Source organism: Arvicola amphibius, chromosome 15, assembly GCF_903992535.2.
Source record: "Arvicola amphibius chromosome 15, mArvAmp1.2, whole genome shotgun sequence".
In the NCBI taxonomy this organism is placed as follows: domain Eukaryota; kingdom Metazoa; phylum Chordata; class Mammalia; order Rodentia; family Cricetidae; genus Arvicola; species Arvicola amphibius.
In genome coordinates this window covers 43,297,686-43,320,829 of record NC_052061.1, presented here as the reverse complement: position 1 = coordinate 43,320,829, position 23,144 = coordinate 43,297,686, and the positions used below count along the sequence as shown (strand labels likewise).

The 23,144-nt window shown below is 48.4% G+C and overlaps 1 protein-coding gene across 3 annotated transcripts in view; it reads right to left on the bottom strand.

Annotated features, from left to right (window-relative positions):
- Gan (gigaxonin) overlaps window positions 1–23,144 on the bottom strand; it is a 52,092-nt gene that overhangs the window by 13,591 nt on the left and 15,357 nt on the right. For 2 of the 3 annotated variants that reach the window (XR_005283347.1, XM_038312980.1), the window contains exons 2-8: window positions 14,344–14,458; window positions 10,573–10,923; window positions 5,240–5,457; window positions 4,925–5,046; window positions 2,530–2,642; window positions 1,655–1,804; window positions 379–515 (exon numbers count right to left, since the gene is read on the bottom strand). Coding sequence is in view for 2 of the 3 variants with exons in the window: in XM_038312980.1 (XP_038168908.1) it covers window positions 379–515; window positions 1,655–1,804; window positions 2,530–2,642; window positions 4,925–5,046; window positions 5,240–5,457; window positions 10,573–10,923; window positions 14,344–14,458 (1,206 nt within the window). In the remaining variant the exon portion in view is untranslated. The remainder of the gene's footprint in view (window positions 1–378; window positions 516–1,654; window positions 1,805–2,529; window positions 2,643–4,924; window positions 5,047–5,239; window positions 5,458–10,572; window positions 10,924–14,343; window positions 14,459–23,144) is intronic. The other variant, XM_038312981.1, reaches the window with a different exon arrangement.

Genomic DNA, 23,144 nt, shown 5'->3' with positions numbered 1-23,144 from the left:
GTGTGCATGTGGAGGCCCTAAGGCCAACATCAGTAGTAATTTCTGGATTCCTTACTCATTAAGGCAAGATTTCTCAACTGAACCCAGAGTTTGCTAACTTGGGTTAGCTGGACTTGAGAAAGCCAGCTTTCTCAGGAACGCTTGTCTCTGCCTTTCCAATGCCAGGACTGCTTACCTGGCACTTACTCAGGTTCTGGGGATCTGAACCCTGGTCCCAACACCATGCAGCACACCACACACTCTAACACTGAGCTCCCTTCCCAGTCTCTATTGCTTGTTGTAATGGCACATGGGCCTTCTGTTTTAGGAGATGCCATACTCTGAGGCCTCAGCTACATCAACAGTGGCACACTGAGGGGCACACACACTCTGTCTCACCTCCTCTCTTTCAGTGGACATATGGCAGTCCACTGCTGGGTCCGTGGATCGTAACACTCCACAGACTCAAACAGTTTTCCATATGATCCTCCACCCATGGCATAGATTTTCTTTTTCATAGCTGCATAGCAGCCAATCTGAAAGAAAGAAGAAAACCAATGGCAGGGAGAGATATCATTTGTCATTGGAACTGGATGATCAGACAGCAACTGACGCAGAGAGCATGGTCACATACGTAGAACAAGTGCTGACTCCTAACAGCAAACAATGACACCTCCTCACATGACCCCACAGGGCTTGGGAGGTAGAGAGAGCTGGAGGCACGAACTGGAAATCCCCAGAGAAGGAGTCTTCATCCATCTTCAGCAAAGAAGCAGTAACTATACTTTACTTTTTGTGGGGCCATGCCAGGCCGGTTTCTGCCACAAAACTGGACCCCAGCCCCTGATCTTATAAAATATTTTTTCCCCTGGCTATCTTCTTCCACCGTGTGGAGCTTGGCAGCACGTGCCTTTACCCACTGAGCCATCCTGATGTCCCCATCATCTATCTGACTTTTCACAGGAGCTTTGAAAACCAGGATGTAGGCAGTGCACAGCACTGCTTGGTGTGCACAAGCCACAAGTTCCATCCATGCCACACTGGCTGAGATGGGAGTAGAAGGGGCTTTCCAGCATCCGTCTCCTTTCACCAGTATTCGAGTTCCCGAGAGTTAAGATTCTTGGAACAATAAGCTGCTCAGTCGCTGTCACAATGGTCTCACTGGACGGGTACACAGTAAGAGAAGACAGGGTATCCATGACCCGAACCAAAGTCGCAGCCAGACGGCTTGGTGGACAGCTCTGCCTGTGACCTGAGTCTAAGTGAGGGAGGCTCACGGGAGGAAGCCACTGTAGTTTTTTACGTGTAGAGAGCATGAGGAATGCAGGAGAGATCAGGCTATCCACAAAGTATTTTCTAGAGACCCTGCAAGCCAGCACTGCTGCTCGGAGGTAGACTAACACTCGCACGGGCTCTTTCCACTTGGGACGCGTGACTGTAACATGAAGGCAAGCTGCCAGCAGAGCTGTCTAGAGTTCTCAAGCCTTGACCCTCTCGGCATTGCTCAAAGGCATTCTTAAGAATGAAGACGTGTGCTGGGGACTGGCGTAGCACAAGAGCACTATGTGAGTCCCTGGGCATGAGCCTCCCCACTGCAGCAACCATCCCCAGGAAGAGACACTGACTTTGAAGTCAGCTTGCAAAGACGCCAGCTACCGCAGCCCGTTGCACTCACCTTTCTAACCATGGTCAAGTCAGGCTGCTTTGTCCAGGTTTTTGAATAAATATCGTAACACTCCATGGAAATCAACTCCCGGTCGCCGTCCTCCCCTCCGAGGATGTACAGCATCCCGTCTATCTCCACGATCCCAAAGTTGTGTCTTGCCTGGAAAGACATCACAAGCCTTTGTAGGAGAAAGTGGATGCTCAACGTTTGCTGAATGTCATAGGCACTGTCTTATTCCAGCATCCCAGCAGAGAAGAGCCTTTGATACTCTTTCTCCTCGGAACTATTATGTGTGGCTTCCTCAGCACAACAGACAGAGCCAGTTACTCCTCAGGACCAGGGACCAAAGATACAGGCTCAGAGGTTCTGTGCTTAACCTACAGAACTCAGAAGAATGCCTGCCTCCCAGGATAACTAAATTCGTGGCATTGATTCTGAGCACTTATGGGCAGGCAGGTTTCCGAGGAGACTGTGACAGATGACAAAAGCCAGGTACTGTGGACTATTGGTGGCCAGGACTGGCCCTAGTGGAGAACAGGGCATGCCAGAGTATCAGGAACTACAGAAGCCAGAAGTGCTTATCATTTGCCCGCAGCCCAAACAGAACATAACAACTTCCTGGCTTGTGGAGTCTCTGTAGGAACACGAAAAACCAGCGTGTGCAGAGGTGGGGAACAAGAGAGGAAGGAAGCTGGGACAAGCAATAGGGAGGTGGCAAGCAGGCCACAAGGAGGCGGGGAAGGAAAAGCCAGGAGAGGCAATGAGGGAAAGCAGGGATCCAGGCATCAGGAAACTAGGCTGGTTCTTCTTTCTGTACACTAGAACCCACACCAATAAAGGTGCCATGTAGAAAAGAAACACCTTGGAGACAAACCACACCGTACCTCATTCATGGGTGGGAGAGGAGTCCATGTGTTGGCATCTGGGTCGTACTTCTCTCCCGAGCTCAGTGTCTGCTTATTTTCATCTTGGCCCCCCAACACAAACAAAAATCCTTCTGAAGAAAGCACAGGGGACACACAGGACACCTTCAGCAAGTGCTATGGTGCATTTAGAACTCCCCTCCCCCGACAGTCTTCTTGTTCCCTGGTGACAGATCCAAACTTATTAGTCACTCTGGCCATCTACTTTACTCATACTGTCTTTGTTTGTTTGTGTTTTTCGACACAGGGTTTCTCTGTGTAGCTCTGGATGTCCTAGAACTCGCTCTGTAGGCCAGGCTGGCCTCAAACTCACAGAGATCCACCTGCCTCTGCCTCCCAAGTGCTGGGATTAAAGGCGTGCGCCACCACCGCCTGGCTCAACTTTCCTTTTTAAAATTACATTTGACATTTTTTCCCCGTCTCCCGAAAAGGTAGCTTCTCCTCTCGTCTCCTCCCCTTTCCTCTCTCTGTTTCTCTCTGTGTGTGTGTGTCTCTCTCTCTGTCTCTCTCTCTGCCTGTCTCTCCTCTTCCCCTTTCCCTCCATAACCCACTGAATAAACTATACCCAAACCCTCAGAAAAAATTACATTTGACACTGTACACACTCTCTCTCGTGAGTGTGGCTCTCAGCCTCATCAAAGAGGCTGCTGTCTGGAGGCTAGAGCAGTGAATACCACTGGCCAGACTGCAGGAAGTAAATGACCATAGGGTGCTTGACCTTAACTGGGACATCACAACACAAGCCCTGCATCTAAGGCTCAGGGGACATCATGGAAGAGAGGGTGGGGGACAGATGGGCCAGGACAGCTGCTGCGAGACAGTGTCTTCTAGACAGGAAGGGAAGCTGCACCAGTGAACTCTCAACAGCTGGGTTGCCTGCACAAGACCACAACCATCCACAGCCAACACAGAGGGGAAAATCTCATAAGGCTCCGCGTGCTTCTAGAGGCAGCTAGATAGGTTTCCCAATCCTAAGTGGTCAACCCTAGACACATGCACATACAGATAACACTGATTCAGGAGATCACACACACATAGGTATATGTGTGTGTGTATGTACATATATATATATATATATATATATATATATATATATATATTACAAAAGATCATTAATTTGAGATGGCATCATGGTAGAACACAGAAGAGCTGACGTGAGAAGAGGAAAGGATAGGAACAGTATAATGTACTCATGAATGGTATTCTCAAAAAACTGAAATTAAAACAGTTTTAAGTGCATGTGTGCATGTGTGTATGTACGTGCATGTGCACATGCCACAGATCACATATGAAGGTGAGAGAACAACTTGCAGGAGTTGTTTCTTTCCTTCCACTGTGTGAGCCCCAGGGATTGAACTCAGGTCATCAGTGGTGGCAAGTGCCTTTTCCCACCTTGTCCAGCCTGACTGATTTAAACGTCCTGATTGTCTAGAAAGCTTCAAGCTTGAACTCAATTTTGGAAACACAGTATTTTCCTGCGACTATCAGAAACAAATGTCAAACCTCTTCTGAAGAAAGAGGACACTTTCATCCAAGCCCAGACTACCTGACATGTTGCAAGGCATTAAGTATTCCTATGAATAAGAGCATCCAGCAAAGCTCTCAGGCACATAAGAAAACATGGTCCCATGGAGTGAGAGCAGAAGCAAGCACTGGCAACGGGGTCGCCAAGACTCGACTGGATAACTAGAGAAGGCAAAGCAGCAACCCTTGCCACAACCAGAAAACATAACTACTAAAATGAGTGTACACTGAACAAAGATTCACAGAGAACAGAAACAGAACAGCCCCATGGATGGACCAATAGATTCTCAAAGCTGAAAAGTCACAGAAGATAAATCAAAAGCCACCATCAACCCAGCAACAGAGAGATAGACGCCAGAAGCCGACGCGAGCAAGCAGAGGATGGAGGCAAGACTTCTAAGAGCAGAGGCAGCACAGGCAGGAGTTCGAATGGATGAAGACAAAAAGGGAAGATGAAATGGCTTAGCAGGAAAAAGAGCTTGCTGCAAAGGCTGATAACCTGCGTTTGATCCCTGGAACGCATGTCACCACACCAGGTGGTGATGTAGCCTAAAGCCCGGCCACACTACTATAGAGCCACACTCCCACTCCCTATCTTTTTTTTTTTTTTTTTTTTTTGGAGACAATATACAACTATATATCCCTACTAACCTAAATTTGTTAGGTAGACCTGGCTGGTCTCAGACTCAGAGATCCTCCCGCCTCTGTCTCCCAAGTTCTGTGATTAAAGGTGTGTGGCACCACACCAGGCAAAACTGCGTCTGCACATCTGCATAAGCCGGAAACGACACACTCCTTGGTCAGGGCTCTGCTAGAGCTAAGCGGAGCATACCTGCCGAGAGAACGCCATGGTTAATTCTGGGCATGCTCAGAGGGGCCAGTTCGATCCACAGCTGCCGATTAGGGTCGTAGAGAGGGCACATACATCGCATGGCGGCCGTGGGTTTCCGTGAACTAAGGAAATACACAATTGATGTTTTACACTTCTGTAAACCCCCACTGTCAATGTCAGAGGTCAACACACAGTTAACCATATCAGAAAGCCAATTACTGTCACATTTTGGCCCAGAATATTACCTTGCATTTCTTGTGTGTTGTAAACTCCCCTCCCCCCACACCCTTCTCCCAAGGCCCCGCCCACACTCACACTCTTTCCTCGCCGCCAATGGTCACTATGCACTCTGAGTAGCCCCTTGGCTTGAAGCTGGCCAGCATGGCCTCCCCCTGCTGCGGCTGGCTGAGCGGGATGTTGCTGCACTCCTTGACGATTTCTCGTACCAAGGGCTCATTCAGCATCTGCTCCCGCAGGTAGCCAGAGTCCAACCCTGAGACCCACAGCGCTGACATGACATCCTTCATGTGAACCTGCAGAGGGAGGAGGAGCAACAGGAGAGGGATGACGCGGGTACCCGAGACACACCTGACTCTCAGCAGATGGCACCCGCTAAGTCTACTGGCAGACACCGGCACCCCTTGTAGTGCCTGAATATGCACACCAGCCCGCTCCTTTCCTCTTCTTAAAAAAAAGATTTAATTTTTATTATTTTATGTGTATGCGTGTTTTGCCTGCATGTGTGTCTGTGCACCACATACAGGCTGGTGCTCACAGAGGTGGTGAGCCTCCATGGGGGACTGGGAATTAAACCTGGGAGCTTTGCAAACACAAGTGCTCTTAACCACGGAGCCAACTCTCCAGTCTTGAAGATTTTATTTTTATTCGTGCGTGTGTTCCTGTGGGCTAGAAGAGGACATCCAGCTCTCTGCAGTTAGTTACTGGCTGCTGTGAGTTGTTCAATGTGGCTGCTGGGAACTCAAGTTGGGTCCACCTCTGCAAAAGCAGCAAGTGTTCATAATTGCTGAGCCATTTCTCCAGCTCCCCCCTTTAAATAAAGCTTTATTATTTTATTTTTAATTACGTGTGTTGTATAGGTGTCTACAGAACACAAGAATCACTGGAGCTGGAGTTACAGGTGGTTGTGAGCCGCCTGATAGATGCGCGTCCTGAGGATCCAACGCTGGTCCTCCGCGAGAGCAGCATTCCTTCCTAACTGATCAGCCATCTCTCTGGCCACCCCCACCCCTTTTCTTTCTTTTGAGACAGTGTCTTGCTATGCAATCTAGGCTGGCCTCAAGCCCACCATCCCCCTCAAGACTCCAAGTCCTGGGGTTACGGGTGTGTGCCACTCTGCTCTTCTCTCCTTTTTAATTTTTCTTGCTGCCCACAGTCTCTGGTAATAAAGGTTTAATACAAAAAAAAAAATGTATTTGTATTGCAAAGTTCCAAAAAGTTTCCACATACTGAAGTGTCCCACGCCAGTGGGTTCCTGAGTGAGAGTGTCCACACTGCTTTATCTCACTGTCTGGACGGACGGTGACTAAGCCACTCACGGAAACACCAGAATGATCATAATGAGCACTGTATGGTAAACAGTAATATTGTAAGAAAATCAGCAAAGCCAAAGGTAAAAAAAAAATCCCCAGAATTGTATAATAACTCATGCAATGATCATGGTTCAAAACTACCTGACAGCTTTGGGTATTTTTAGGTCTCTGACACTTGGGTATGCTCTGGGTGATTTTGGCCAGACTTGATCCAGTACCTCCTCTGTGTTTAAGGGAACACTCTTGAGTAACTTAAAACATACTTTCCCATGCTGAGAGGTCAGATTAGTCAAAGCTCAGAGAACTGCCCTGCTCCCAGGTAACCTGTCAACCTGAGCACCGGGAGCAAGAGGACTACCCAGCACAAGTCAAGGAGGATTAGTGCCTCCTAGTGGCCTCTGTGAGTATCTCCCTTCATCAAGTACCTACCATGGAGCAGAACGCTAGGTGCCTACTTGCAGCTAAGACCTCAAGCGTGGTTGTACACCCTCACAGGCTTACAAAATTTAAGAACTACGAGATAATCACTCAGAACTGAGTCAGTCATTGCCAAGAACAATGAACGGTGTAATGATGCACCCCAAAGTCTACTCTCTGAAACCAGCCCGACACATTTCTTATTTTGACACAAGCAACTGGTGAGAAGAATTGACAAGCTCGATTCCCTGTTGGATCCCAGTGGGGACCCACAGGCTGATGCTCTCTAGGACCCTCCCCCAACTTCTCCATTCAATTTTTGTTGTTATTTGCTTGTTTATTACTTTTCAGACAGAATCTTACATAGCTCTGGTTGTCCTGAAGCTTGTTATGTTGATCAGGATGACCTACAATAGAGGTTCACCTGTTTCTGCCTCCTGAGTGCTGAGATTAAAGGTGTGTGGTGTTCGGCCTCCCTGATTAACTTTAATTACAATTTCTTTCTTTCTTTTTCTTTTTTTAAAATTAAATTTATTTTACATACCAACCAAAGCTTTCCCTCTTCCCTCTCTTCCCATTCTGGCCCCCTCTGCCCCCCCATCTACTCCTCCTGTTTCTGTTCAGAAAAGGGCAGGCCTCCCATGTGTATCAACCAAGCATGGCATATCAAGTTGTCATCAGACTAAGCACCTCCCCTTGTATTTAGGCTGGGCAAGGCAACCCAGTATGAGGAGTAGGTTCCCAGGAGCCAGCCAAAGCATTAGGGACAGTCCCTGCATCCATTTTCAGGGTCCCACAGTAGAACAAGGTACACAACTGTCACATATATGTAGAGGACTACAATTTAAATTTAGTTGTGTGTGTTTGTGTGTGTGTGTGTGTGTGTGTGTGTGTGAGAGAGAGAGAGAGAGAGAGAGAGAGAGAATATATATATATATAGGTGATATATAGGTGCACGCATGCCATGGAGGATGTGCAGAGATCAGAGGACCACGTTCAGTTGTTAGTTCTCCCTTCTACCTTGCTTAAGAGGTCTCTCTTGTTTCTGCTGTGCTGTGTACTCCAGGCTGGCTGGTATATGAGCTTCTAGGTGAGTCTCCTGTTGGTACCTCCCATCTCACTGTAGGGGCGCTGGGGTTACAGATGTGCACTGCTGCATCCTGCTATCAATCTACCTACCTACCTATCTATCTATCTATCTATCTATCTAATCTATCTATCCATCCATCCATCCATCCATCTATCTAGTTTTTCAGGACAGGGTTTCTCTTTGTTGCCCTGGCCATCCTGGAACTCATTCTGTAGACCAGGCTGACCTTGAACTCAGACATTTACCTGCCTCTGCCACCCCCCACCACCACCCGAGTGCTGAGATTAAGGGCGTGTGCCACTACCACCCGGCACTGGTCCTGCTTTTTAACACAGGTTCCAGGGAATGAATTCAGGGTGACAGGTTTGAGCTGGAAGCCGTCTTCCCAGAGTGCCACACACTCCCTGCATGGTGTCAGTCAGTCCAGGGAAAGCCTCAGAAGAGCTCTTTTGCCAGACTCCATGTTCCACTCCTCCCTGCCGATGCAGTGCCTTGTGAGGTGGCCTGACTTCCCATAGCAAAGGTTCAGCCGCAGCTCAGAAAACTCCAGCTTCAACTACATTTCACCATTAAAGCAATGTACAACGGAGAGTATGGCTTTAGAGGCGCCCAGCATACTGTGAAGTACACGGGCGCAAATGTGATGACCCAAGTCTCCTGGGGATATTAGGTTAAATTATGTGAAAGCACTTCACTGTTCATGTTGTGTTTTGTTTTGTTTTCTGAGACAGGGTTTCACTATGTAGCCCTGTTTGGCCTGAACTCACATGGAGACCAGACTGGCTTTGAACGCAAGAGATAATGTCCATCTCTGTCTCCAAAGGGCTGGAATTAAAGTATCCGCCCATACCCAGATAAGCATCCCTTTATTTTTATTTTTCCTCCTAATCAGCTCTGAGGCCATCTGACTCTAGTTGACAAGTTAGTCCCTTACCGGGCACCCTAGCTGCCTTGAGTAGAGACCGTCAGCTAAGCAGCCAGTTAGGCCTTCTTTATGCCCTGCTCTAAATATTCTACAGATGCCTTTGGGAGGCAACAGAGCTGCCTGCTGCTGAAGAAAGGGCGCTGCATGCTGCATGGCCACCTCAGCTGCCTGCTGCTGAAGCACAAGTCTGCCTCCAGCAATCTCTGTCTTGGCCACAGCATTCTGACAGCCTGCACTGGACCCTTGTCCACCACAAGCCTCACTAACTGCCAGCAGCCATTTTCACTCAGGCCAGAGGGGGAGCACTTCCTGGTGGCCAGCCTGAGGTTAGTGGGAACAGTCCTTCATTGGTATGGAGGTCTACAGTGAGTAGCACAAATACAGTCACCTCCTTGCTGGCAATCCTGAAGGACGGCTGTAATTACTCCAAACACCGCTGCTATACTCCCTTCCGGGCTACACAGGCAAACTCTGAATGCTAGTTGGGTGCTGCCCTCCTGTGCTGTCCCCTCGTGTTATTACCCCTCCCCCCACACACAAAGGTTATCCTTCCGTGGCCCTTCATTCCTGCCTTTGATCTTAATTGTTAGCCTGGGATGAACTGTGGCACAGAGAGGAGGGAATGGAAGAAAACAAAGTGGGGACAGCAATGCAGGGACAGCAGCCGTAAGACAGCTGAAGGGTCCATAACGCGACCAGGACTGGGCGCAGGAGATAATGAGGGCTGTAAAGAGCTAAAAAAGAGAAACTCTTAGCCGAGTTACTGGAAGAGTTCCAGAGAACTGCTAAGATGTAAACTCTGAGGGCCTCAGAGACCCTAGGCCTGAGAACCAGAACGCTCGCCTCTGTGGGAACTGAGGGTCAACACCTGAGGCCCTCAGAAGCTGTAACAGCTCTAGGAAGGAACCCTGCTGCCCACTGCGGCTAGAAACCTAGGATGATGAAGTTGTCAAATGCCAGGACCACTGGTAATCAAAGCCCAGAGCGGTAAGCTTCCAACCCGAGCATCTCCAGGCTCCAGTGTAAGTCAGCCTGAATACCCTGGACAAACGGGACCCTGGCTCTCAGCGCTGGGAGTGGGAGCCTTTGGGTCTGCCCAGTACCTTGGCCTTGGGCACTCGAGGACCTGGGACTGCCAGCTATGGAGTGTTTTTCCTTGCCGTCTGGGAAAAGCAAAGGATCGCAGCCAGATGCCTGCAGATGGCCTGAGAGACTGACAGCTTCAGCAATAGAAGGAAGATGTTTCCCAGATATCCTTTCGTCACAGCTTGGTTGAGCCTTCCAAGACGGAGAAGACAAAACTACTACAATTTGTGTTAACAATAAACAAAGGGCTGACTCAGTAAAGGGCTTGCCCTCCAAGCGTGTTGACCTGAGCCTGATCTCCAGGCCATGTCAAAATGCTGGGCACGGGGAAGTGCACCATGGCTGGATCCAGGGCTGGGCAGGCAGAGGCAGAGGAGGATCTCTGGGGCTTGCTGGCTAGCCAGTCCATCCTAATCGATGAGTTCCAAGTTAATGAGAGACCCTCAAAGAGCTAGATAGTGTTCCTACGGGACACCGTCATGGTTGGCCTCTGCCTTCACATGCATCCCTCCCATCACACAAAGTAAATAAACACATTAATGCAAAGGGACCCCGCGGCCATGTCCCGAGTGGCAGGCACCTTTCTCATCTCTGTGTCATGTGCTATCCACCGAATCACCGCCTCAAACACGTATTTTTCATTGCCAACATTCAGTTTCTCGAGAGAGATCACTTCTTTGAGCTTCTGTGGACTCAGCTCCAGGAACTCCTCCGTGTTGCTGACATCTCGGAAGTGAGTCTCCAGGTACTCCGTGGCCAGGTAATGCACGTGGTGCAGGCAATAGTGCAGTGCGAAGTCACGGATGCCGATGCAGTTCTCCGCGGCAATGCAGCCCTCCAGAAACTCACAGCACAAGGCTTTAAGGTCCGTCAGCAGCAGCAGGTCGGCGGCCTGTACAACATCCTGGATTGTATCTTCATTTAGCCTGATCTGTAAGAGGACCATAAAGATTTTATATCTGAATGCAGACATAAAACCCAAACCACCAACTTAGCTCTGGTTCACAGGAAATTCCCAATTTTTTCTCTTATCTTTAAAGGTTTATTTTTTTTTTTTTGTTTTTTTTGTTTTTCGAGACAGGGTTTCCCTGTAGTTTCTCGAGCCTGTCCTGGAATTAGCTCTTGTAGACCAGGCTGGCCTCGAACTCAGAGATCCGCCTGCCTCTGCCTCCCGGGTGCTGGGATTAAAGGCGTGCGCCACCGCCGCCCGGCTAAAGGTTTATTTTTAATTATGTGTATGTGCAGATGAGTGTAGATCCCACTGGAGCTGAGTTATAGGCAGTTGTGAGATGCCAGGAACTGAACTCAGGTCCTCTGCGAGAGTAGGAAACGCTCTTAACAACAACATCATTTCTCCTCGAGGCAGCGAAGGGCCTTCTCTCACAGCAGAAGTGTCTGACTTTTAGCCTGTTCACCTGCCCAGGCCTTTCCCTCCTGTGCCAGCATGATCTACCCTCCTCCTGTTGAGGGAGCTCATATTTGCAACTCACACAAAAACTTGACTGAGCATTTAGGAACAGTGCTGCTATTAGTGGAAATTGGAGTTATCTCCAGATAATCAAAATTTCTGTCTGCCAAGTGGGTGCAAGTCTCAAAGTGGGGGACTGTGTATCTCCTTGGCAGCCTGTACTCAACACTGAAGCACATGGGCCTCAAACTTCCATCTAGAACAAGTCCCCACTGTACAGGTTACCCTCCCTCTGAGTCTTTAGTTTTCTCTAGTGTCTTGACCGATGCTTCTCTCTCCCTGTCTCACGCTTCCCCATGCAACCATAAAATGCCATACCACAACTAAGCTCCCCCAGGCTTTGCTGCTTCAGAAATGAGAGTTCAGGGACCAGCAAGAAACCTTTAACCACATCCTATGCATTTTCATACTACAGATTTAAAAACGTGTTCTTACCAATTGCCTCAGAAACTGAGCACAACTGTAGGAAGAATATTCTAAGTGAGGAAAATCTCCCATGCTGGGGACATCACTAACCTTTTCTTCTTCTTTATCTTTGTTGTTGTTGTTGTTTTGGTTTTGTTTGTTTGTACGTGTGCTGGCTAGTTTTAAGTCAACTTAACACAAGCCAGAGTCATCAGAGAGGAGGGAGCCTAAATGAGGAAATGCTTTCATAGGATCAGGCTACAGGCAAGCCTGTAGGGCTTTTTCTTAACTAGTGATTGATTGGGAGGTGGGCTACCCCTGGGCTGGTGGTCCTGGGTTCTGTAAGAAAGCAGGCTGAGCAAGCCATAGAGATGAAGCTAGCAAACAGCACCTTTCTGTGGCCTCTGCATCAGCTCTGGCCTCCAGGTCCCTGCCCTGACTTCCTTCAGTGATGAACTGTGATGTGGCAGTGTGAGGTGAACAAGCCCTTTCCTCCCCTGCTGCTTTGGTCATGGCGTTCATCACAGCAGTAGCAACCCTGACTAAGACAGTGCGTGTGTACTTTAGATCTCTGTGTGTGGGCATGCGAGCCGGGACACCCGCGGAGGTCAGAGGACCTTTCAGGAACAGACGGTCTCTTTTTACCATGCAGGTCCTTCAGAATGAACTAGGTGATGGTGAACAGGTTTGGCAGCAGAGCTTTTACTCACCGAGACATCTCTCCAACCCTCCTCCCATCTCTAATTCTCTCTCTCTCTCTCTCTCTCTCTCTCTCTCTCTCTCTCTCTCTCTCTCTCTCTCTCTCTCTCTCTCTTTTTCTTTGCTCTGCTTGGGATGGAACCCAGGGCCCTCATGCATTCCAGGCAAGAGCTCTACCCCACTCAGCCACATCCCCAGCCCCAAGAATATTAAATTCAGCCAGAAGACGGGGAACAACCTCAGATACAAACCAATGAAGAAACACTACATCACATCTCAATGAAACCAAACAGCTAATTTAGAAGTCTGTCATAGCTTAAGTTGCCACCTGGATCCTAAGATTTAAACTCGGATGAATGTTGGCAGCCAACCTGCAGACAGCCCCGGACAGCCCCGGACAGCAGCCTGCATAGAGCACACCCTCGGTGGCCCGGCACCTGCTGTGCTCATAACTGCAAGTCAGCCCCGGCTGGGCAGACGCTTCCAGGATCTCAGCTTCACTCATTTCCATCTTCACACACATGTGCACCCACTGCCTTCGGTTTAGGAAGAGTTTCTCTGAACTGTGTTTCCCCAATGCTACAAAATCACACCACACGCTTCTAGTCGGGGACTAGAATCCCTGACTCTGTGGGCAGAACAAACACACTTAGAAAAGACATTTAGAATGCTTGGAAAACTACTGGGAAAAACAGACCCTCCAGAAAAGGGGAAGTGGGGAAACAGCAGCGGCGGAGGGGAGGAAGGTTCATGGAGAGGGTAAGATGTGAGAAACGGGGAAGCACGCTTTCACACACCGAAGTGGACAACACACTACCCTGGCCAAAATACCAAGGAATCCCCTTTTCTGTTTCTTTGTTTTGGAGACAGGGTTTCTCTGTAGCTCTGGCTGTCCTGGAACTCGCACTGTAGACCAGGCTGGCCTCGAACTCAGAGATCCGCCTGCCTCTGTCTCCCAAGTGCTGGGATTAAAAGCGTGCTTTTTTTTTTTTTAATTTATCTTTATTTGCTTATTTGTGTATGGGGTTGGGGGTGTATGTGTGTTTGTACACGGAGGCCAGGAGATCTCCTGGACCTGGAGTTCCAGGTGGCTGTGAGCCATCTGCTGCAGGTGCTGGGACTGGAAGAGCCGTGAGCTCTGAGGTTTCTCTGTAGCCCTGCTAAGCACTGAAAGAGGTCTATGATAGAACTTAAGTTACAGAAAGAGGACGGAGTTGGGAAAGCAAGAAGAAAGCAATCTAGGCGCTGACCATTCCTTGCCTGCGTGTTCACATCTCTGAAGCAAGGTGGCACAAAGAGTAGAAGGAATGCAGGGAGCCAGGGCAGGGGTGGGGTGAAAGGCAGCCACCAGCGAAGACCATAAGGGTGGCTTTCACTGGGAGGCGCCTTTCATGGGAAATTTCCACCCACAGGAAATTCTGTTTCTACAGAACAAAGTCCCAGTGCCCAGAGAAGCCCCTGTTTCCATGTAGACAGAGACGGTCCTGACAGGGTGGACATTGTGCAAGATCAGACTCAAGATGTGGTGGCAAGAGTCAGTGGTGAGGGGTGCACATGTTCTTCGAATCTCAGCCTGGAGGGCGGCTCTCAGAAGAGCATAAACTGGGGCCTGGTGTACGATCTATTGCTCCTTCAGGGACAGAGTCTGGAAGAACACGTATTTGGGGCCATCGCCAGGAAGACGCCAACAGATGCCCCCGATGGCAGAAGATGGTGTGCAAGTACCACTCTGAAAGCTGAGAAACCTCTGCTGGGCCTGTACCCTGGGTCCCACCATACCTGCCCACTGAAGATGTAATCCAGGATCTCTCTCATAACCATTACCGATATCCCTTCAAGTTCAATCTTGTAAGTGGAGCCGTCATCTTTGGGAGGATTATAGTTTAACTTTGTCCTAAGAAAGGGAAAACAACGTAAAATTCCTATGAACCAACAGAAACAGCTTGAAACGTTCATGCACTAAACACTGTACCATAACATGGACTGAGCAGCAAGAACACCTCCACCTGAGGAGTTTAGCTTCAGATCAATATACACAGCTTTAGCTAAAAAACACTGGCCCAAGTATGCGCAGGTTACTTAATCTGTGCAGGGGTTTACTTTAATGATGAGCATGTGTGTCCACACGAGTACAGGCGCTCACGGAGGCCAGAGGCATCAGATCATCCTGGAGTTACGGGTAGTTCCGAGACAACTGATGTGGGTGCCAGAAACTGAGGTCTTCTGCAAGAGCAGAAAGCCAGCGATACACAGTGAGACCCTGTCTTTAATAAAAAAAGAAGGTGTGATGGCTCTGTGGTTAGGAGCACCCAGGTTTGATTCCCAGCATCCACATGACAGCTCATAACGATCTGTAACTCCAGTCCCAGGTGAGTGAACTCTCTTCTGGTCTCAGTGGGTACTGCATGCATGTGACACACAGACACACTTTCAGGAAAACGTGTATATACATAAAAGTACATCAAATCTCAAAAAAAAAGACAGAAAAAGTTAGAAAAAAAGGAAAGCTACATTAAGAAAATTAGGAGATTAACCCAGAAGGTTGAACATTTAAGAATAGGTCTATCTCCAAGTCAAAGAAAATAATACCTAGTAAGTACTCATGAGTAGAGAAAGACAGACCAATCCAAGCTGTATCGGCATGCTGCCTAAGGATGCTGGAACAGGAATAGAGTCCTAGAAGCTCTTAGAAAGAAGACAGGTCACAAAGGAAGGAGTGGAGATCAGAGTGGCTTCCTACTTCACAAATAGGAAGATGTAATACCAGGGAGAAAGCTTCAAGATTCTGACGGGAAAAAATTTCCAACTAAGATTTTTGACAACCAACGAACTGTTTAAACATGAGGAAAATCCAGGTATGGCGGCACAAACTTCAAATCCCAGCAGCTGAGAGTCAGGGGCAGGTGTATCATTTTAAGTTCTAAGTTAGGGAACATAGTGAGACCTTGTGTGAAAATATACAAACAACAAAAGAAAAAAAAAACAAGACAACAAAAAATAAAACAACCCAAAGAGATTTTTTAAAAATCCAGGATAGAAACCGGGTGGTGGTGGCTCACGCCTTTAATCCCAGCACTCAGGAGGCAGAGGCAGGCAGATCTCTGCGAGTTCGAGGCCAGCCTGGTCTACAAGAGCTAGTTCCAGGACAGTCAGCAAAGATACACAAAGAAACCCTGTTTCAAAAACCAACAAAACAAGACAATCCAGGATAGAGAGCCGGGCAGTGGTGGTGTCTGTCTACCTTTAATCCCAGCACTCAGGAGGCAGAGGCAGTCAGATCTCTGAGTTCGAGGCCAGCTTGGTCTACAGAGCGGGTTCCAGACAGCTAGGGAAACGCTACACAGTGAAAACTCGTCTCAAAACAAAACTGCAGGACAGAATACAGGCATTTTCAGGCACACAGAGTCACCAAACAGCTTACCAACATTTCTGAGAATGTGGTTGGGAAATGTGTCCCAACCAACCACAGAAGTCAACCCAGAAAGAAGATACCACACACGACGCAGACATGATTCTGTCACTGTGCTGGTGGTGTTGCCACACAGCCCAGGAAAGGGAAGGAAGCAAAGGTTGATGGTGATGAGCAACCCCTGGATCACAGCCGGCTACCAGGACAGGAGGCCCCTGCAGATCTTCAGGAAGATGGACGGTATGACTCTCAACTATCCATAAAGCAGGCATTTAAACACTTTGTTTTCTCTGGCATTGAAATCCCTATTTACTGACTCTAAGTCTGAGCTAAGGATTTACCGGGCCTCCACTTGTGGTGCCACAGGGTCTATCTGTACGCCTGGTACTAAAAAATGAAGCCCCAGGCAATCTTCAGACAAAAGATGGTATGGATAGTACTAAGCCTCCCAGATGCACATGTGCAAGCATGTCTCCTAGCAACCTTTCACCTGGGATGTCATGGCTACTGACATCTGTCAGAGTCACTGTGCTGGTGACATTGTCACTCCGTTTCCAATTCACCCTCTGTGAAAGTGGGCCTGGGTCTCTTAAAGCATTTTTCTTCTTCCACTGGAGTAATGGTGAGCTTTTCAGAAGAAGCCGGTGGAAACAAATCAACTAGACAAAAGTAGAAACAAGACTGCAGGACAAGAGAGCTGTGCTTCCTGGTTCTGGGGTGTCACTGGGGAGTCTTTCCTGGCCTCTGGTTCTTGCTCTGCCAGGCTATCCAGGGGCCACGGTCAGTCACTTCCTTAGATTAGCTTTCTCAGACACCAGTGTGGCTTTCCTGCCTTGCAGTGAGCCATAGGCATGTCTTGTGCAAGGTCAGCCCAGAGGCTGTGGCTGCTGCTCAGATCTGTTACTCCTGTATTTTAAGGTTTCCTTTTCGACTAGCCAACCCATGGCTACCCCAATCTCCTGTTACAGTGAATGATTCTTATGTTAAACTTTCTTTTTTTCAGGACCAGGGAGACAGCTCAGCAAATAAAGGAGTCTGACGATGTGGTGGACAGACAGAAATGACTTCTGCAAATTGTTCTCTAATCTCCACACGTGCTGGGGCACACCGCTCACCCATTCCACCCCTCCCAAAATAAATGAAATGAAAAAAATTAGTAAAGCCCAGAGACTATGAACCTGGTGGGGCATGCCTTTTGGTTTGTTTGTTTTTACTTTTGGAGACAGGGTTTCTCAGAAGCTACAAACCAGTCCTGGAACTCGCACTGTAGACCAGGCTGGCCTCAAACTCACAGAGATCCACCTGCTTCTGCCTCCTTCCTGAGTGCTGGTATTAAAGGCTGTGCCACCATTGCCCAGAGGGGCATGCCTTTAATCCCAACACTTGGCAGTCAGAGGCAGGCATAGCTCTGAGTTTAAGGTTAGCCTGGTTTATAGAGTGAGTTTCAGGACAGCCAAGAATACACAGAAATCCTGTCTCAAAAAAAACCATAAAAAATCCCAAACAAAACAAAACAAAACAACAACAACAACAAAAAAAACCCAGAGCATTTAATGCTCTTGCAAATGACCTGGGTTTAGTTCCCAGCACCCACATGGCCGCTCAGAACAATCTAATCTATTAATTTCTACTTCAGGGGAACCGATAGCCTCTTTTGGTGTCTTTGGGTACAAGGCACACAAACACTATTCACATACATACATGAAAGCAAGGCACTCAAATATAAATAGGTACTTATATATAAAATAAAAGTAAATAAACCTTAAAGACCAAACAACAACAACAAAAAACCCTCCCAAACTTTCTTGTTCAAATTCCTGAGCTGTTTCTCTGGCCTGGATTGATACACAGAAGGCTATTAAAGACATGCTTAGCTAGGGTGGATTTCTCTCGCCTTAACGTCCAAACACGGCCTGGCTGTGCTGTGTTTCACGACACTGCAGGATGAGGGAGCTGAGCTACTAGGGCAACGGCCCTGCAAACTTTTCACCATTGCTCTTATGACAATCTACTTAAAATAACTGTACTGTTGCATGTTTTTCCAACAAGAGGGGAGGGGATCCTTTGTTTTTGGTTTTTGGTTTTTTTTGTTTGTTTGTTTGTTTTGTTTTTTCGAGACAGGGTTTCCCTGTAGTTTCTAGAGCCTGTCCTGGAACTAGCTCTTGTAGACCAGGCTGGCCTCGAACTCAGAGATCCGCCTGCCTCTGCCTCCCAAGAGCTGGGATTAAAGGCGTGCGCCACCACCGCCCGGCCGAGGGGATCCATTTTAAATTGTGTCATGTTCTCTGAACAGGTGGTAGGACAGAGATGACTGAGAGGAGAGAGAAATGACCAGCTTAATATATGAACTATGTCACTCCAGGCTTTTAAAAAATGGAGTCATTTTCAGAACCCATGAAAATTTAATTTTATACTCTACACATCTAGAGACTAAGTAACAAAACTAATATTAATTTAAATTCACGTGTTCCTGTCTTCCATCTCCCCCCACCACAACACCACCTGAGCAGACCTAATTGCTACCCCAAGTGACCAGTCCCCAGGGCCAGCTGCTCTACAGTCACACATTTGTAGATCCTCCCCCTGGGACAGGCAAGACACATGAATGTCCCCTTCACTGTGAAAGACCTAAGTTCAAGTTCTAGTATGTACATATGTGTATGTGTGCCTGTGTGTGTGTGTGTGTGCCCCACGTCCTCTTGACAGGACCTCAAGTATTTCTAGCTGGCCTCAAACTCAAAGAAAACAATACACTTCTGATCCTCCTGCCTCCGCCAGCTGAGCGCTGGAATCACAGGTGTGCATCATCACACCCACCTGGCTTAGGTGGTGCCGCCACCCAGGGCTTCGTGCATGCTAGGCCGACACTCTGCCAACTGAGCCACATCCTAGCTCTTCTGCTGAGCTCCCAGGCCCAAGGAAAGACTTCTTATCACTGTACTCCAACCAGAAAACCCAGAAGGTTTGGAAAGAAAATGATGCTCTTTAGTGTCCCCCTAAAACTCATTTGTTGAAGGGTCAGTCCCCCCTGCAAACAGAATCCAGGGCCTTTGGGAGGTCACTGGATCTTAAGGGCTCTATCTCATGGGTAGCCCATGCAGTGTGGACTTGGATTTATGGGTTTGGAGGAGCTTTTCTTCAGCTTTGCCCGAACAAGCATTTCTTCTATAACATTCAGCTTTAGTAGACTTAAAGCAACTGAGCTAAGCAACCATAGACCGAAAACATGAGCTCAAACACCCCTTTCCTCCTTTAGGTTGATTTTCTAGGGTACTTTATCACAGCAATTGAGATGTAACCAACATAATATTCAACAATTATCTGTAAACATTCTAAACTGTTAGTTGCTATTAAACAGCCAATGTACTGCCACAAAAAAAGATCGCCTGATGATTTCAGGCACAACAGAGCTGAGGGAGAATCTAATAACGCGATCTGTTGTCCTCTTCTGCACACATGTGGCACACATACATACATACATGAAGGCAATACACACAGAGAAGAGCTCTGGAAGGAGGTTCAACGGGACAGTGACAAACGGCAACTCTACAGGGCTTGTCTTCTCTGCTGATGCAGACACTCATGCCCTTCAGGAAGGGAATGCAATGTCCACGGAGTCGGGGCACTGTGGTTTGGGGTGATTCATGGCATGAGTCACACGGCTGCAATGTTCCTGTCACCTGGAACTCTGCGGCTATGAAGCAGGCCTTCTGAGGAGCCCGGAGACAGCCTGAGCCAGCACTTTTGCTCCAAACTAGTCATTTGTTCTTTGGACAATGTGTTTTACAGGTGACACTCCCTCACAGACTCCTTTTTCTGTTTTTGTGAGCTTCCAGAAGCCACATGAAATGATTTAGGGCAGTGAAAGCCCTGGATATGACACCGTACTGGCAAGCATGTGTATCGACACAAAATCCACACCCACCAGAGGGAACCCAATGTGAGCCACAGTCTGGGTTACCATGTAGTGTCAACGTAGGTGCGCAAAATTTAACAGACATGCCATTCTAGTGGGGATGTGGGGGTACTGGGCAGGGGACTGTGCATATGTAGGCTCGGGGGAGTTGCAGCGTTCCTGTTCCTTCCTCTCAATTCTGTTGCGAGCTTACAATAGCCCTAAGACATATGGTTTAGTTTAAAAAAAATTTTTTTTAGTTGTGTCTGAGCATAGCTTTGTGCACGAGTGCAGTGCCCACCGAAGCCAGAAGAGGGCACCAGATTCCCTGGAGCTGGAGTTACAGATTGTGAGCTGCCGGATCCAGGAGCTGGGAACTCAGGTCCTAAGGAATAGAACAACACACTCTTAACTCTTCAGTCCCTAAAGGCTGTTATTTGTTTTGTTTTTTCAAAGGTCTTTTCTGTTTCCACCTGAGGCAGTATCATTTGCTGCTAACACTTCAATCAGCAGATGGTACCCTCTGGCAGACTTTGGATGGCACAATCTCCAGCAGGAGCATTGCAGCTACCTCCCAGCTCCTCCCAGACACAGGAGGAAAGAATTCACACTGAGGTCCCAAGACTGACAGAGCTCTCAGAGGGAGGCCTAAGCAAGGGGGGCTGTGCCCTGGGAGCTAGAGACCCAAGCAAGCTTCATGCACAGTCCCACCACATCTAGGTGAACCATGGGATCTTCTTAGTGTGTTTTCTGTAGCAAAGCCACAAAAGGGAAGTGAGAACAAGCGACAGAAGTTGGGGGGAGCTGCCCATGCGGTATTAAAGAGAAGGAGGGATAGAAATGGCACCAGGCTGCTGGACTCGGAATGTCATTTTTATAAAACATTTATGTGTATGTGTGTGGGTAAGTGCATGTACATATAGGTGCTTGTGGGGTACAGAAGAGGGGTTGGGTCCCCTAGAACTGGAGTTACAGGCAGCTCTGAGTCACTAGACATGGGTGGTTGTACCTGAATTCAGATACTGGAAGAGCAGCAAGTGCTCTTAACCACTGCACTGTCTCTGCAGCTTCAAATGCATTTCAGAGGGTGACATCTCAACAGCGTGTATGCTACCCTTCACTCTGATTCTCCTCCAGCCATTTCTTCTTTGTACCCAAGAATATGGTGCTTATTTACTTTCAATTTTTTTTTCTCATACAGATCCTGAAGTTCCCTGGTCTGACCTCCCAGAATCTTCTAGAGAGCTGCTATAGACAATCAGATATCTAGGTCTCATCCTAGACCGACTAGGTCAGCCTCAGATTGCATAATAAATGTAAGACATCCCCTGGCTCATCTGGCCTGTTCCTGCTGCCTGGAATGCTTCTAGGGCCTCTCCCCCACATCTCCATGCTCTGGTCCCCCCCACCTGCAAAACCGCCCTCACCTCCTCGTCCCTGCACAGCCGCCCTCACCTCCTCTTCCCTGTTCGTGTTCGTCTTCACGGGACTGATCCTCTCCTAATGAACTGCACCTGATTCACACCAACTGCCATGAAAACAGACTGCAGCTCGCCTGTGATGTTAACAAAGTCAACTGCACAGGACCTAAGATGATTTAGATTAGGTTAGCCCCCAGGCATGCCTATGAGGGGTCATCTAGACTCGGTTCACTGAGGTCGGAAGACCCTAGTTCTGGGTGGCGCTGTTCCAGTCTGCGCCCTGGATGGCATCAAAGCAGAACGTGAGCTGAGCACCAGCACCCACCTTCTCTGCTCGCAGCTGCGGATGCAATGGGACCAGCGGCCCCAAGCTCCTACCACCCTGCCCTTTCGGCCACAATTGACCATAACGGTCAAACCATGAGCCCACAGAAACCTTTCTTCCCTTAAGCTGCTCTGCCAGCAACAGAAAACGACCTAACACACTGCCCTACCCCACACCAATACTCATGGTCCTCGGCACATAAGAACTTGACATTGAGCACACAACCAGAGTGGGAACTGATGGGTTCCAATCCCACACAACCCGTCACTGAAATGAAATGACCCCAGCTGTTTGGACAGGGTGTGAGTGGCTAGCACAGCAGCTGTTTGGACAGGGTGTGAGTGGCTAGCACAGCAGCTGAGAGCACTCACCATCACTTGCACAGGAGAGGATGTTTGTCCTCAGCAGGCCAGAGGCACTGCAAAGTCTAAGGTACAAACACCCGCCCTCAGCTGGCTGGTGCCCTCGCATGGCAGCTGCACTGGAAGGCTGGTTGAGAAGGAGGCTTTTATTTGTGAGTCAGCTAGCTGAACCTCATCGTCCTGCGCCTCCATATCCCATGCTCACCATCACTATGGCTGCTGGGAAACCCAAGCTTACAAAGCGGTATGGACTCCAAAAGGCTTCTAGAGCCTGGGCCTCAGCTCAGGTGCTGTGGTCCCACCTGCCGACACCCTCCCCAGGCTGTGGCACAGGCAAAAGGGTGCTTCTTGCTCTCCTCGGGGAGCCTGGCCTCAACTGTGCAGAAGGAAACTGCACTGGCTGTGCTCTGTGCCACAGGAGAAAGTAAGGGTTTGCCTCTGAGAGCCATGTGGCTTGAAGGAAAATGGAGTTTACATTAGGGAGGCCATGCTTTCTGAACAGAGACTGGGAAGTCATGGGAAGTCAGCATGTATTATAACTTAACAGAGGGTTGGGGTAGGGGCTGCCGGTAAAGTGTAGACCGTGGAACATGGGGACCTGTGTCTGGATCCTCAGCACCTATAAGAAGCCACGTGTGGGTGGTCTCGCATCTGTGGCCCTAGTGCTGGCCGGGGTGGAGACAGGCAGATTTCTGAAGCTCGCTGAATGCTCAATCTACTAACAGGTGGGGCTGAGAGACTTTGTCTTTAAAAAAAAAAAATTAACGTTTTTAACATCCTTTTTTTAAATTTTTTTTGAAAGATTTATTTATTATGTATACAGCATTCTGCAAGCCTGTATGCCAGAAAAGGGCACTAGATCTCATTATAGGTACCTAGGAGGCACTATGTGGTTGCTGGGAATTGAACTCACGACCTCTGGAAGAATAGCTAGTGCTCTTAACCTCTGAGCCATGTCTCCAGACCTCTTAACTTATTTTTGACAATGCCATATACATATGCAATGTATCTTTAAAATTTTATTTATGTTAAGTGTACTGGTGTTTTGCCTGCCTGCTGCCCATGGAGACCAGAAGAGGGTGCAGGATCCCCTAGAACTGGAGATGGTTGTGAGTTGCCATATGGGTGCTGGACATCAAACCTGGGTACTTTGAAGTTCATGCTCTTA